This window comes from Danio rerio, chromosome 4 (assembly GCF_049306965.1).
Source record: "Danio rerio strain Tuebingen ecotype United States chromosome 4, GRCz12tu, whole genome shotgun sequence".
Taxonomy (NCBI): domain Eukaryota; kingdom Metazoa; phylum Chordata; class Actinopteri; order Cypriniformes; family Danionidae; genus Danio; species Danio rerio.
Genome location: NC_133179.1, coordinates 65,025,297 through 65,041,936, shown reverse-complemented (window position 1 = coordinate 65,041,936; position 16,640 = coordinate 65,025,297). Strand labels below are relative to the sequence as shown.

General features: G+C 37.7%; 3 protein-coding genes across 5 annotated transcripts in view; 1 reads left to right on the top strand and 2 right to left on the bottom strand.

Annotated features, from left to right (window-relative positions):
* Positions 1-16,640, bottom strand: part of LOC137487288 (uncharacterized) — a 371,338-nt gene that overhangs the window by 21,520 nt on the left and 333,178 nt on the right. The window lies entirely within an intron of this gene.
* Positions 1-16,640, top strand: part of znf1069 (zinc finger protein 1069) — a 616,019-nt gene that overhangs the window by 325,159 nt on the left and 274,220 nt on the right. The gene's annotated exons all lie outside the window — the stretch shown is intronic.
* On the bottom strand, positions 1,050-7,533 carry LOC137491049 (uncharacterized). Its single transcript, XM_073946770.1, has 3 exons — positions 7,498-7,533; positions 3,118-3,202; positions 1,050-2,963 (listed from the first exon to the last, which is right to left on the bottom strand). The coding sequence occupies exons 1-3, from the start codon at positions 7,531-7,533 to the stop codon at positions 2,335-2,337; spliced, it is 750 nt and encodes a 249-aa protein (XP_073802871.1). The 3' UTR covers positions 1,050-2,334.

Below are 16,640 nucleotides of genomic sequence, written 5' to 3'. Positions count from 1 at the left end.
AACAGGAATTAGTTAACACATAATAAAATTGTAATGAAAACAATAATAAGTGCAAAGATTAAGTAAAATAAATAAATAAAGTACTCAGGTGCTTTGTCAGTGTCTTTGCTCGGTGGAGTCGCACAGGTAGTCAATGGTCTTTACACTCGTCGGTCTCCACACGCAGTGAGACTAGCTGCTTATATACACCCCTGAGCGCTTGCTGATAGAATTCAGCTTGACATGCCTCAAGAGTTTCCACAATACAACAACAGAAACTGAGGCGAGGGGTGCAAAACCGACCGTGATCAACACACAAGCTCTTACAGTAACCAAGGAAACAGTGAGTAATCTTTCTAGCACTACACACAAACAACTGAAATCAAGTCTAAATGTACTTACACGCTGCTGGTCTCGTTGCTAAAGTGCTTCTCCTTATATGGTTGAACAAGCCATCCTACTTCCCTTACTTACATTGTCTATCCATCAATCTATTTATTCATTTTGTTTAGTAAATGTGTTATTTTTGAGGCTGACCTCAAAAAAATATAATAATTTTACTGCCAGAATTTTAGGTGCAGGCTAGGACTGTCTCTGCCATTGGCAGATAACGTTTTTTTGGCTTCATAGGACATGGACCTTCAGCATGCAGTGGGACGGTTTGCTGCTGAGTGTGACATGGCAGGGAAATAAACAGCACCTCTGAGTCAGAAACCATGGTGCTTGGCTGGTAAAAAGGTGGCCATCTCCAGTTTGGAGAGTCTTTACCCCAAATGGAGTACAAGTATCTGCGTTTTTTTTTTTTTTTTTCCTTCATGAAAAATGGATTGTGAGATTAAAAGATGGATCAGTGCAGCAGTAGCAGTAATACATTTGATGTGATTGTCTGTTGTGGTGAAGTAGCTGAGATGAAAGGCAATGTTCTAAATTTACCACTCAATCTAGGTTCCTACTCACATCTATGGTTATGACTAAAAGGACAAAATCTCGGTAACAACCGGACACATTTTGCAAAATGTTATGACCTGCTTGTTTGAGTTGCACCATAAAAGTGAGATGAGACAACAAAATAGCCTGAATGCAAATGATTTATTATAAAATGTAACTCAGAACAATCAATCAAAGCAACCAACAAATGTCTAGGCATAATAATGAAAATAAAGAACTTAGGATATAATCACAACAACACTTTAACTACATAATATAAGTAATGCAAAACAAAACCATAAAGTTAAAGAGTCAATGAGATGGCAGGTCTTGACATGTGGACTCCTGAGTAGCCACAGCGTCCAGGGGTAGCTAGCACAACAACTTTTATATACCCATTGATGAGTAATGCAGGCATCCAATCAGGATTTACCACATATTCCAATCTGGAGTCTTGGGATCATCACAGTGTATTAATATTGTAAAACTAAATACTTGTCGCTCTGCCAAAATCATCAAATATTCATCAAGTTTGTATTCTACTCAAAACAGTAACTGTAGTAAACTAGAAAGAATTTTGAATCTAAAAGTAAAGAAACTTTACTAATAAATAGATGATTTGTTTCTCATTTAGGGAGTCAGACAAAGAACATCATCGAAAACAACACTAGCTACATGAATACACTGAAGAGTAGAGTACAGATGTATCCGCACCTGTACAATCACTTGCAAAAAGATTTTAAGCAGCAGAGATGCTGTTTGCCAGATGTTTATAAAAACTGTTCTTCTCTCAGTTGCCATCATTGTGTTTACAGTAAACGCAAGGAGCGCAACACATTTCAACAAAATTTTCACAGAGGCACAACAAACACACAGACGCAGGGAGAAAGACAGTGACTGTTTACATGGACATCAGTAACTGACTGTTTAATGACAGTGGAATGTTTGATACTGCACATTGTATAAGAGAAAAAAAAAACTGGATTTCTCGGTAACTGAGATGCACTCAGTATGTCAGAAAGCCATGTGCTTGTGTAGACTATCCTGTCAAAAAACGCGTTTACATGTTTACACTCAAGAGAGCAGCATTTACAGCAGATCCTTCAGTCCATAATATTGTATTGATATTAACGTACTGACTTTAAACAATTCCTCTTCTCCCACTTGTTTTGGCAACCCAACTAGTCGTCTCTCTGCCGTCTGAACACTCTATCAGGTAAAACAGTCTTTAAAGCTATCATACATATTAATGAAGTTGCCCCAAATACACAATAGAGCGCACTGATTGGTTTGAAAAAAGTCTTTCTCATGAATGAATGCAGTACACTCAGAGACAACATGAAATACTCCCAGGTACAGACAGACGGTCTACATGCTGGAATACACGCAAGGAAGTGTATGGGTAGAAAAGTCCAGTATGACTGCGGCTTAAGTGCATGTGAATGGTTTCTTTCCAGTGTGGATCCTCATGTGTTGATTAAGGTATGATGAGCGGCTGAAACTCTTCCCACACTGAGTGCATGTGAATGGTTTCTCTCCAGTGTGGATCCTCATGTGTTTATAAAGGGATGATGAGCAGCTGAAACTCTTCCCACACTGAGTGCATGTGAATGGTTTCTCTCCAGTGTGGACCCTCATGTGGTAATTAAAGTGTGATGAGCTGCTGAAACTCTTCCAACACTGAGTGCATGTGAATGGTTTCTCTCCAGAGTGGATCCTCATGTGTAGATTACGGGACCACGATAAGCTGAAACTCTTCCCACACTGGGTGCATGTGAATGGTTTCTCTCCAGAGTGGATCCTCATGTGTAGATTACGGGACCACAATAAGCTGAAACTCTTCCCACACTGGGTGCATGTGAATGGTTTCTCTCCAGTGTGGATCATCATGTGAATCTTAAGAATGTCTTTTCTTCCAAAACTCTTTCCACACTGAGTGCAGGTGAAACGATTCTTGTCTCTCCTTTTCAAAATACCATCAGTCTGTAAAAAAGTTTTTTCCTCAATTTTGACATGATGTTCCTCCTCTATACTCCCCTCGTTCTCTTCAATTATTTCTAAAATAATAAAAAAAATAAAACATTAGTTTTCATAAAGTCTTAAAGGGCACCTAGGTTACCCCTTTTTTCAGATTTAATATAAGTCTTTTGCGTCTCTAGAATTTGTATATAAAGTTTCAGATCAAAATACCCATCAGATTTTTCATTATACCTTTTACAAGATGCTGTTTTATACTGATTTCCAGCAGGGGGTGGTTTTGTCGTACTGTGCCTTTAAGCCAAGTTCTGCCCGCCCACTGTTTCTACATGCCTCCTCCCTCAGCTGCGTCAGACAACAGACAGACTTAAAGGAAGAAGGTCTCACATAGCGTTTGTGAGAAACTACAGTAAGAACTAATCTTTACTAATCAGTATAGGGAAGTTGCCTTGATGAGTCACACACAATATCGTTACAAAAAGTTAACGCGTGCGCGCACACACGCGCACACACACACACACAGATACACATGCAGGCAGGCAGACAGACAGAGCGCACTTAGCTTAGTTAAGGCTAACCTCAAGTACTGTGTGGATATCTTTTAAGCTAATGTACAAAGTAAACCTGATTTAACTTCCACAAACCGGGATTGAAGCGTCTTCTTTTATAATTGTTCTGACACGCGGCTGTGCTGATGAAGTAAAGCTGAAGTAAAACGTTGTAATTAATTACACACATACTCTGTTTTAAAACACTTTAAACATGTGAAACTTACTCTTAATCACATTTGATGATGATTGCTGATCCTAGCGAACAGAACAGACCTTTTATTCCCGGTTGCTCTGCGTATGTCTGCCTGGTCTTGTTGACATATACACGCGACTACCGGAACATGTTAATGCGCGCAGCTGTCAATCAATTTGGTGGGCGGGGGGAATCGCACACCTACGTAATGGTGCGATCGATTTGAAAACAGCTCTAATTGGCAGACCCTTTTTTTGTAGTTAAATTGAAAAAAAAGGACTGGGTGTGTTCATATCACCCCAGTATGACGGTCGATACACTATACCAACACACAGATCTGTCCAAACAGCTTGAAAAGTTGATTTTTTACCATAGGTGCCCTTTAAGTCATCCTTATTTATCTAGTGCTTTTACAATGTAAATTGTGTCAAAGCCACTTAACATAGAAGTTAAAGTAAATTTAAACTGTCAGTCCAGTTTTCAGAGTTTCTTACATAATTGATCATAAAAGTCATTTTGGTCATATTGATCAGACACAGATTTGAAAGCTGTAAATGGCCTATTTTTATTCCTATATATTCACAATTACAACAAAATGTTTTTCTAAAATGTGTAAAGCAGACAGGGAATACTTGTATATTCTATGCCTGACTGGTAAACACACCAGAAAAAAAGGTTATTGGGTAATAGCTGAACAAACAGCTGAATTTTTGCCTTGCAGACATGAGACATGCCTGTCAGCATCTGCATAAAGCAAGGGTTCTCAACCTTTTGCAAGCCGGGCCCCCCCAAAGCCGGTTTATTGCAGCTAGGGCCCCAGTGACTCAGAGAGGGTACAAGGACCTTACATTTTAGAGGCTTGCTTAGCTTCTCGAAGAGAAATCAAACAAATGAGCGCTTTCTAAAGTCTATGAGCACAGCACACACAAATAAACTAAATTGACATACTGCAGTTAAATTTCGAAATGTGTTTTTTTTTAAATATATTTATAACATTTGAATACAGTTCAGCAACATACATCACACAACCTGACGACAAAGGGAGCTGACAATTGAACATCACTAAATTTACCATCACCTCAAGATTAAACATTTTACACTGATTTCATACAGGGTTCATACAGACACAGCCTAATGAAAATCAAAGACTTTTAGGCACTTTTTCCAGCATCTACTTTTATTTTCGAAACTGACATGCAATGTATTGACCACCAGAAATGTATTCTCAGCAACCCATAAAAACATTGCATAGGAACTTTTAGCAAATTATTGTTATAATTAAATAAATGAGGTAGCCTTCCCAGTATAAAATAACAGTAGCAGACCTAACTTTATAGCTACAGCTCGGCAGAGTCAGCACAGGTATAAAAACAGGTGGTTTTATTCCTGATGAGAATATTTATTGTTGTCAGACTTCACTCTCACATAAATACACCTAAATAAATCAATCAAAACTCACAGCTAATCAGGATAGCCTGTGTGTGTAGGGGGAGAGTCAGAGGAGGGGAAGGTCAGTAAAAATTAGCATAAAAAAGGGAGTGTGAGTTTTGGGCACGTGCTGATTTTCACAGAGGCAAAACAAACACACAGATGCAGAGGAGAAAGTCAGTGACTGTGTTTACATGGACATCAGTAATCGAATTATTTGCCAAATTATTAAATGGTGGATTTTAATTGCAGTTTGGCTCTTTCATTCAGGAATTTCATTCGTGTCCGGTGACAAACGAGATATTTGATTTGAGGAATTGCTGGAAGCGTGTATCTTTCATGCAATGTTTGTTGCAAACAAAAAAAAACCTCCACATTTCTCTAACTTAGATGCACTTGGTAGGAAGCGTCAGAAAGCCATGTATGTTATTATAGTCACAAAATGCGGGTGTAAGTTTTATTGTGGTGCTATCATGTTTACAGTGGATTTTTCAGTCCATAATATTGTATAGATATTATCGTACGGTAAACTTTATTAACTTTATCAACCATTTGACTAAGGTCTGTCTTTAAACACTGAAAGAGTACTGCTGACGAACTAACATTGCCTCTGAATAAACAAACATAAACCACTGGTCGCTCACTTAACAAATCTGTAGAGACAGGACAATCAACACATACTGGAGCTCTGTCTTTTATTAAAGGAGACGAGCAGGATTTCACCAGTTTCAGATGAGAAAAGCTCTCGGGTAAAAAATGTTCCTTAGACATACATTTCTGTCACGCGTCGCGTGCAGCATAATCCACACGCGAGTCCAGCTACGATATCATAGAGGGAAAATAAAAACAAAACCTTCACTGCAGCAAAGTATAAAACGCAACACTGACGACCCGAATCTCCAAATATTTCTTGTTCTCCCACTTGGCAACACAACGTGGCGTCTCTCTGCCGTCTGAACACTGTACAGGTACAAACAGTCTTCGAAGATATCATGCACATTAATGAATTTTACTCAGAGACATCATAAGGTACTTCCAGGTAGATGTTCAGTCTGCATGCTGGAATACATGCTAAGATCTCATGGCTGTGACGCAGCTTAAAAAATTAATTTTAAACCGGAAGTACGAATTTGCTCAAAATAACGCAAAAACAACCAATTTTCACTTTTTGGTGAAATATGTGTGTCCTAATAGTGTTTTTAGCAGTGTGGGACACATATACGACTGTCAACAACTCAAAAAATTAGTTTTGTTGTTTCGTGACCCTTTAATGTCAGAAGTAGAGTATGGTGGTATTGTTATTTTGGACCATTGTCCAGTCTCACTAAAACTATGTTTTCCAGGCAATGTAATCCCCCAATGTACATGGCGGTTTAACTCAAGACGATTGGCAGATGACGATTTTGTAAAATTTATTGATGCTCAAATAGATTTCTACTTTGAGACAAACAAATCCCCAGAGATAAGTTAAAGCATCCTATTGGATACTCTGAAAGCATATATAAGAGGACAGATTATTTCAGATCAACGTAGTGCAAATAAAACAATGTCAAAACGGCTTACAGAGATTATGAATAAAATACAATGGATCAGCTACACTCAACATCACCTTCTGAATAGCTCCATAAAGAAAAAGACTTCTTCTGCAAGTAGAATATGACTCCTTGACAAGTGAAAACGCGTTATGAACGAGCTGGCAGGTTATTGTGTTACCAACTGAAATGATCCTCAGCAGTTGGTTTTATAGTTGCAGCTCTGAGGTAAACAAAATTGAAAGTAATGAGGGTTTTTACTTTAATTTTTTGGAATTACCATCTGTGATTCAGATCAGTTGGCATCAGAAGGAAAATAACACCTTCTGAAATTGAAAATGCAATCCAAAAAATGAACACAAGAAAATTGAAAACTCAATCTGGCCCTGGTGGCTTCCCAGCTGAGTTTTATAAGAAGTTTACTGTCACGCTTACACCCCTGTTGTGCAAGGTATTTGCTGAAGCTCTTGTCTCGGAATCACTCATCCTCTTTATGACATCGGCTGCTATAACAGTACTTCTTAAAAGGTAAAATGATTTATTTAAATGTGAATCTTATCGTCCGATCAACTTAATCTGCTGTGATTATAAGATCCCGGGGTGTTTCTAGAAAACCTAGTAAGAGCTTGTTTGTCAAGCCAAGATGTGTCTGATTGCCGTCGGAACTAAACTTTGCAGGACACCGGACCTCCATGACTGAGTTTGGACATGCCTGCTCTAGGGGAACGAGACAGGGCTACCCTCTGTTCCCTCTGCTTTTTGACATTGCCCTTTAACCTCTTGCAATCGTAAAGAACTCAGATAGCTTGCAAAGAGTTTTCAGAGAGGGACAAGAACATAAGTTCCTGCTATATGCTGATGATCTTCTTTTTATGTCAAATCCAGATACATGTATTTCAAAAGCTCTTACAATAATTTCAGAACTGGCAAATGTTTCTGGATACATAGTCAATCTAGCAAAGTGTCTCCTTTTCCCTATCAATGATAGAGCACAGCAAATGTCCTTCCAATCCTTTCCATTTTCAGCAAGTCCTGATAAATTTGTATATCTGGGTGTGAGTGTGACACGCAAATATAAGGATTTGTTCAATAATAATTTTAAAACAACATTAGACAAAGCCAAATGAGACATGGCATGGTGGTCAATCCTTACTTTATCTTTGGATGGGAAGATCAATTCCATTAAAGTGGCAATACTACCAAAATTTCTGTTTCTATTTTTAGACTGTGCCTGTTTTTTTTTTTTTTTGTCAAGTCATTTTTCAAGAAGTTGATTAACATATTTTCTGGACTATAAGATTCTACTTTTTCCCTAGGTTTTGACCATGAGGCTTATATAAAGAAGCTGCTATTTTGTGGATTTTTCTTCCACCGCTAGGGACGCTCTGATCGGAATTACTGGTAGAATAAAAAATAAGATAGACGAAAAATCAATGCAAAGAAAAATAGACTGCGCTACTTTTTTTTTAGCAGATAGAACACGCATGACAAATTACTAACTGGAAACTATATTCAAATCCTTGCCCCTTCATCATGGAAACCACACAAAGAAGTTCATATGATGCAAGTTAAGTTGAAGGCCATCGGGCTTGCTACCCAGGAAGGAAACTGCGCTGCTGCACGCAAGCTTAGCATCAACGAATCTATGGTGAGGCGTTGGAGGCGGCAGCGGGAAGAGCTCATGCAATGCCAAAAGTCAAGAAAAGCTTTCAGAAGACATAAAAGCAGTTGGCCTGAACTTGAAAATGTCCTGGAAGACTTGGTGAACACACAGAGAGCATATGGCCGAGGTGTGTTCACTGTACAGATCAGACTGAAAGCCAAAACAATCGGCTTCAAAATGAACATTGAAGGTTTCAAAGCTGGGCCGTCATGGTGTTTCAGATTTATGAGACGTACCTGTCCAATAGAGCACGTACCACTCTGTTAGCAACTCCCTCCTGACTATCAGGAAAAAGTTGAAAACTTCCATAAATTCGTTGAAACAAAGATACAAGAGAACTTCCGGACCAGACAACATCAATAATATGGATGAAGTACCTTTGATGTTTGATCTGCCTCTGACCAGGACTGTTACCAAGACAGGTGCATCATCCGTGTTGTTGAAAACAACTGGCCATTAGAGAACGCACTTTACCTGCGTTCTGACATGCACGGCATCCGGACAAAAAATTCCACCAATGGTGATTTTTAAGCTCATAACTACGCCCCAAAGAAAAACTCCCGAAAGGAATAGTGGTCAAAGTTAACGTCAAAGGTTGGATGGTGGAAGGCCTAATGAAGGAATGGTTAACGATGTGCTACGGTAAGCCGATTTTTTCACCGGAAAAAAACGCTGCTTGTTTTGGATAGCATGAGGGCCCACATCACAGATTCTGTGAAAGCAGCGATCAAGAAAACAAACTCCATTACAGCTGTGATTCCTGGAGGTACAACAACGTATTTGCAGCCACTTGACATCAGTGTGAATTGGGCATTTGAAAGGTGCACTCTGGGTTGAGTGCGAGACTTGGATGACAAGTGGTAAAAAGTCTTTCACAAAAACTGGCCGCATGCAAAAAGCATCCTTTTCTGATGTCTGTCAGTGGATCCAAACAGCGTGGAGTGCTGTCAAAGAATCCACCATTACCATTGGGATCCGAAAGGCTGGACTGCTACGCGAAGAGAGCGGTGCACTTTCAGAGCTAAATTTACTAGAGGATGAAAGCAACACAGAGATCGAGACTGATGGAGACAAATGTGACGAAGCGCTTCTGAGGCTGTTCAACTCCGACACTGAAGAAGATGAATTCATGGGTTTCAGCAAAGATGATTAAAGTGACTTGTGGTTTCAAACACAAGAGAAATAAAGGTGAATAAATACCGTTTTTTTATGTTCTGTTTTTATCAGCAAAGTTGCTGCCGTGTTAAAAGGCAATGTTCAGAAAGAATCTGTTCAGGTACATACATACATGTACAGTTTCAGTACAAAATCGTTCTGTACATGCAGTAAATTTCAAATTTTTCAACATAGATATCTGCGGCTTATAGCCCGGTGCGGTTTGTATAACTTTTTTCTTTTTTTTTTAAATAGCGCGCATGTGGCTTATATACAGGTGCGCTCTATAGTCCAGAAAATATGGTAATTGTATTTTTACATTTCTCTAGGATAAGAAAATTCTTTGCATAAGAAAGGAACTCTTGGAAAAAAGAAGGAAGAGAGTGGATTGCCAATGCCAAATTTCTGCTCCAATTTTGTTAAATCCATTGTTCCCCCCCTCTCTTATAGATTCAGCGTTCCAATGATGATCTAGGAAGGGAGTTAACTGTGATAAGAACCTGTTAAAAGATGCCATATTTATCTCATTTCAACAGTTAAGAACAGACATTGAGATTCCACACTCTAATTTTTTAGGTACCTTCAGGTCTTTGGTTTCGTTAAAAAAACTTCTCTCCTTCACTGAACCAACCAAAAGCATGCTGTATAGATGAATTGGTAAACATGAACCCATATCAAAAAGGTGTAATGTCCATGTTATATGAAGTGATCCAAAGAACTGCCTCCACTTATTAGACATGGTCTTCTTCAGTTTAAGGTGCTTCATAGGCTTCACCTATCTAGGAGCAAGCTGGCAAAAATGTATTCAGGGTCAGATTCATCTTGCCCCAGATGTGGTTTGGAGCCAGCAGATCAAAGTCATATGTTCTGGGGATGCCCTATATTACATCATTTTTGACCAATATTTTTAGATAATTTTCATCTAAATGTAATAAAGATATGGATCCTAATCCTTTGATCTCAATTTTTGGTACAGTGGCAAAAGAAATATACCTGTCAGCTAATCACGTCGAAATCATTGCCTTTTCTTCTTTACTGACCAGACACCTGATTCTTCTCAGGTGGAAAAAGACGAACCTGCCATCCCGCAATCATTGGATATTAGAAGTGTTATCACATCTTTAACTCGAGCACCTTAAGTACACCATCCGAGGCTCTACAAAAAAAGTTTTATGAGGTTTGGCAGCCATTCCTATCCTACACTGAACGCTCAGGGGTTATTATATCCTAAGTGAGAGTTTATCCCTAATTTCCTGATTTGTTTTACCTATTTTTATTTTTCTCTTTTTCCCTTTTTCTTTATGGGGTATGAGTATGTCTGTAGCAATGTACCATGTTAATTTGTTCTTTAATTTGTTTGTTGTGGAAAAATCGTAGACTTTTGAAAAATCAATAAAAATATTTGAATAATAAGAATGTAAGCAGTACTAAATAGTTTTTTGAACAAGTAATAATCCCATTAATCTAGTTATAGTACATGTTCCTGTTGAAGGTCTGTGAATTTAAGCTATTTATTCATTAAAGAAGGACAAGCCATTCTCATACGTGACTTTGTTCTTTGAGTGACTGAAATGTAGGCAATAGCTATGTTTCCATCCAAAAATGCAAATTAAATTTATTTGCAAAACTGGAATATCACAAAAAATATTCAAATAAATTAGCGTTTCCATCCAATGAATCAAAGAAAACAAAATCGTCACTTCCTGATTAACTAGCGTGAAATATCAACAGTAAAAAACAGAATTTACTGCGGTAGAAGAAGCTACATGAATCTTTTCTTTATTTAATAAAAGACTTTCACATCAGAGGATAATGCCGACACACAATGAACACGTGGTGGCGTTTGAAGCAATGAGATGTGGAGAACAGACACTTTTGACTCGCTCCAGACACTCTGGAGGTCATTAATAATATAATAACATTAATACTTAAACGGTTGAGGTGTTTTAGAATGACCAAAACAGCATTTCTCATATTTCTTAAATGTCTGGGTAAACAGACACTTTTTCCTCTTTGAACACAAAACATTTTCTTTTGAGAAACTTTTTAAATAATTTGGAACAGTAAACATGTCAGGCATGTCATTCAATTGAATCCTTGACTTCTGCTGTCTTCTTTTGTTTCAAAAACACAGATTTCTTTACAGTTTGAAACAGCATCTTTGGATATCTTTTCTGCTGGAGATACTGTTGTCCTTAAAACAAAATGTAAAAAAAAAAAACTTACATATACAGATGAACGGTACAGCAGAAAATATTGGCGGTTTTAAAACCTTGACTTTTTTCAAACTGCGTTATACCTTGAAAACAGTTATTGTCCTACACCTCAGCAGCACAACACTGTTTTTAGGATCTAAAAATGTATTCTTTAAAAAAAAAGTCTCAAGCAAAAGGATTCCAATTTCAATGTCTGCTGGTACTTGAAGAATATGGTCAATATTCTGATGAACTTTACACTCAAATGTTTGCATATCATCAGCATGCTGTAATCCATTTCTTAAGCAACAAAAGTCGTTTTAGACTAGTTTGTTGGCCAGTTGTAGTCAGTACAATGCTAAACGTTATTGTTCCACTATGATTTTATTGTTTTGTCTCACGTCGTCCCGCAACAACAACATATAGTTTAGAATACAATATTTTATAATAATTAATTAATTTAGTGTCCATTTCATTCAGCATATTTTAAATTAGGGGCATCCACATTTTCTGACATACTTTAAATCAGGGTTTCTACAGGTGTCACCAAGTTAAATTTAAGGCTAAAGACATTTTTTAAGACCATTGTGAATGAAATTTTAGATTAAGGAATTTTTCAAATGCCCCAGATGAAAAAGATTTTTATTTGTCCTATATTATATCAAAATATATTATCAAAAATATCAAAAAATATAATATAAAATATTTAATAATACAATAATAAATCAATAATAATAATAACAATAAAATATTTTACATATTTCTTAGCAAAAGATCTTAAACATTGTGTAAAAACAAGAGAGCTCTACTTGGATCCACACTTTTTTTTTCCAAAATAAACTTTCTTTAAAATAAAAAACAAATTCACAAATGTTTTACTAACTATAATAACTATACTAAACTATATTATAACTATATAAACTATAATAAATTAAATCTATGCACAACAATCTGTCCAGGTCGATGTCCTCAGCAGAAAAACCATAGAGCACGTTTAAACAAATGAAGCACGAAATTAATTAAAGCATTATGAGAAATAGAGTTAAAATGACCTTTTTGAATGAAAGGTTAAAGGTTTTATTGAGATGTATTGTTGGTGATTGTATGGGTTTCGGCCAGATTAGGTAGCAAAACATGAAAAAAGGAAAATGAAGACTTGTTTTAAAAAGATTTAAGACCTACTACACAATCTTTCAGTAAATTTAAGACTTTTTAAGGCCTAAACTTTTAGGTTTTTGAATTTCAGACATTTTAAGACCCTGCGGCTATTAAATAGGGAATAGCCCTGATTATTAGTTATTATAATAATGATGATGTAATTGTAGATACTGTCTGTGAGAACTAGTAACAACTACTACAAACAAGTTTAAACCCATAAAGAAGTTGATGAAAAAAGGGAATTGTGATCAACGTGACATATGCAAATGGAAAGTACTAAGCCAACACTGTCACTGTTATAGCAGATATCTTTTATGAGAATACTGTAGGTCAAATATCGTCAGCTCAGTTAAACTTTTTTAATTTATTGTTTTTATTTGTTTTATAAAGCGCCAGTGCTCAAGGACGCTTTACAAACAGTAGGAGAACAAGAAAAGCAATAACCTTAAGAAGGAAGAGAAAATGGGAGACTAATAATACATAAAATAATGACAAAAGACACGAGAACAAGTTACAAATGAAACTCATTCCTTTTTTTCAATGAGTGCTTATGTGAATTTAGGAGAACTAGGCAGCACACTCAGGACTGCAAGATGGATTTAATTTAGTATTATTATTAAAATATATCTGAATGAGGATCAAATGACTGAGTTGGTGTTTGAGAATAAAAACCAACCTGTTTGTTCTTGCAGATCTTCCTGTTTGACTGTGAATGTTTCTTCAATCTTCACATCTTCACTCTCCTCTTTAATAAACGCCATCTTTATAACAGTGTGGAGATCAGTCGCTTCAGCAGGAGTTTTTCTGTGTTTAGACACTTTATCCTGTTTAAAATGAACAACACAATAAAAAATGTCCTGTTTAAAATAAATAAAACAATGAACAGAAACAAAATAACTTCTCTTCAACACTTGCTTCAACAGTTTCCTTATATGACAGTCATTAACAAACAGAAATCAGGTAAGTCTGAGCAAGAAACAATAGACACAAACTAGACAGTAAAGTTCGTCGAGACAAACTTTGAGGCTGGCTTGACAAAGCCTGTTGGTAATAGTTTGTTTAGTTTAAAAACAGTTTGAAAAAGTATAAGTAGCATGTTATTAGCATGATTCTAGCATGCATTAGCATGTTTCTAGCATGGATTAGCATGGATTAGCATGTTATTAGCATGAGTGTAGTACAAATTAGCATTTTATTAGCATGATTCTAGTATAAATTAGCATGTTTGAAAAAGTTTTTTCAAAGTTTGAAAAAGTATAAGTAGCATGTTATTAGCATGATTCTAGCATGCATTAGCATGATTCTAGCATGGATTAGCATGTTATTAGCATGAGTGTAGTATAAATTAGCATTTTATTAGCATGATTCTAGTATAAATTAGCATGTTATTAGCATGCTTCTAGCATGAATTAGCATGTTACTAGCATGATTCTAGAATAAATTAGCATGTCACTAGCATGATTCTAGTATGAATTAGCAGGTTATTAGCATGATTTTAGCATGAATTAGCATGATTCTAGTATGAATTAGCATGTTACTAGAATGATTCTAGCATGAATTAGCATGTTACTCGCATGATTCTAGCATGAATTAGCATGTTATTAGCATGATTATAGTATGAATTAGCATGTTACTAGCATGATTCTAGCGTGAATTAGCATGTTATTAGCATGATTCTGGCATGCATTAGCATGTTACTAGCATGATTCTAGTATGAATTAGCATGTTATTAGCATGATTCTAGTATGAATTAGCATGTTACTAGCATGATTCTAGTATGAATTAGCATGTCACATAGCATGCTTAGGTGGTTGCTAGGGTATTCTGAGTGGTTGCTAAGTCGTTGCTAGGCAGTTGCTAGGGTGTCCTGAGTGGTTGCTAGGTGGTTGCTAAGATGTTGCTAGGCGGTTGCTAGGCTGTTGCTAGGTGGTTGCTATGGTGTTCTAAGTGGTTGCTAGGTGGTTGCTAAGGCATTGCTAGGCGGTTGCTAGGGTGTTCTGAGTGGTTGCTAAGATGTTGCTAGGTGGTTGCTAGGGTGTTCTGAGTGGTTGCTAAGGTGTTGCTAGGCGGTTGCTAGGGTGTTCTAAGTGGTTGCTAGGTTGTTGCTAAGGTGTTGCTAGGTGGTTGCTAGGGTGTTCTGAGTGGTTGCTAGGTGGTTGCTAAGGTGTTGCTAGGTGGTCGCTAAGGAGTCCTAAGTGGTTGCTAAGCAGTTGCTAAGGTGTTGCTAGGTGGTTGCTAGGGTATTCTGAGTGGTTGCTAAGGCGTTGCTAGGCGGTTGCTAGGGTGTCCTGAGTGGTTGCTAGGTGGTTGCTAAGGTGTTGCTAGGTGGTTGCTAGGGTGTCCTGAGTGGTTGCTTGGTGGTTGCTAAGGCGTTGCTAGGCGGTTGCTAGGGTGTTCTGACTGGTTGCTAGGTGGTTGCTAAGGTGTTGCTAGGCGGTTGCTAAGGTGTCCCAAGTGGTTGCTTGGTGGTTGCTAAGGTGTTGCTAGGTGGTTGCTAAGGTATTCTGAGTGGTTGCTAAGGCGTTGCTAGGCGGTTGCTAGGGTGTCCTGAGTGGTCACTAGGCCCTTATTAAGGCATTACTAGGCCGTTGCTAGGTGGTTGCTAGGCGATTGCTAGGGTAATTTGGATGGTTGCTAGGCAGTTGCTAGGGTACCCTGGTTGGTTACTAGGCAAGCCTCACATACATGCCTGATAAAACATTTATACTTAGTAAGCATTTCTAGCAAGTTACAGTACTTGGCTAGTCAATATTAGCATGTAGCTAATCACTGCTAGCATGTGTAGCATTTAGGAAGTTCCGTTTGCTAGCATGAGTCAAACGAGCCAATCTCCAAGTCTCTACGATGTTCTGATGCTGAGATATAGCTGTTGATGAATGGTTGCTAGGGTACTCTGTTTTGTTGCTATGGGCGAGGTTACAGAGTGCACTTGAATGTGGTTGGCTGTCTAAGTCAAATGAACCAACCCCCATGTCTCTATGACACTGCTATGCAAAGATATGCATCTTGGCCTATTTTAATGGAAGTCTATGGAATCAATTTGGGGGCGTGGCTTGTGAGCTTCATTATCATATTGAGATGCTCATTGGTTGTCTGAGTCAGATGAGCCATCCCCCAAGTCAATAGGACACTGCTAAGCAAAGATATGCATGTAGGCCAGTTATTAACATGAGTCTAGTATGAATTAGCATGTTACTAGCATAATTCTTGTACAAATTAGCATGTCATTAGCATGTTTCCAGTATGAGTTAGCATGTCATTAGCATGATTAGCATATAAGTAGCATGTTGCTAGCATGATTGGCATGTCATTAGCATGTTAGAATTATAAGCATTTGATAGCACAGCTAATTACATTCTATAGGACAGTTGCTAGGGTGCAGTATGTGGTAGTTAGGGGTGTGGCTAGAAAGTTAAAAGGCCATCAGTGATTGGCTGCTGGCTAGACTGAGTTAAATGAGCTTAGCCATTAGTCTCTATGACAGTCTGATGCTGAGTTATGAGCTCACAAAGTTTGATCCCATGTAAAGTCAATGAGAGTCTTTTGTAATAGAAGTCTACGGGACAGTTGCTAGGGTGCAGTATGTGGTAGTTAGGGGTGTGGCTAGAAAGTTAAAAGCTCATCAGTTATTGGCAGATTGGTAGTCTGAGTTAAATGAGCTCAGCCATTAGTCTGTAGGACAGTCTGATGCAGAGTTATGAGCTCACAAAGTTTGATCCCATGTTAAGTCAATGAGAGTCTTTTGTAATGGAAGTCTACGGGACAGTTGCTAGGGTGCAGTATGTGGTAGTTAGGGGTGTGGCTACAAAGTTAAAAGCTCATCAGTTATCGGCAGATTGGTAGTTAGAGTTAAATGAGCTCAGCCATTAGTCTGTAGGATAG

What these genes read in the sequence shown, in the direction of transcription:
- LOC137491049 (XM_073946770.1), bottom strand. Translation starts at nt 7,533, where the DNA reads ATGTATCCAGAAACATTTGCCAGTTCTGAAATTATT. An exon ending in TTGCCAGTTCTGAAATTATT is followed by an intron (nt 3,203 to 7,497) that starts GTAAGAGCTTTT and finishes ATGTAGAAACAG; the next exon opens with TGGGCGGGCAGAACTTGGCT. An exon ending in AAAACAGCATCTTGTAAAAG is followed by an intron (nt 2,964 to 3,117) that starts GTATAATGAAAA and finishes TTATTATTTTAG; the next exon opens with AAATAATTGAAGAGAACGAG.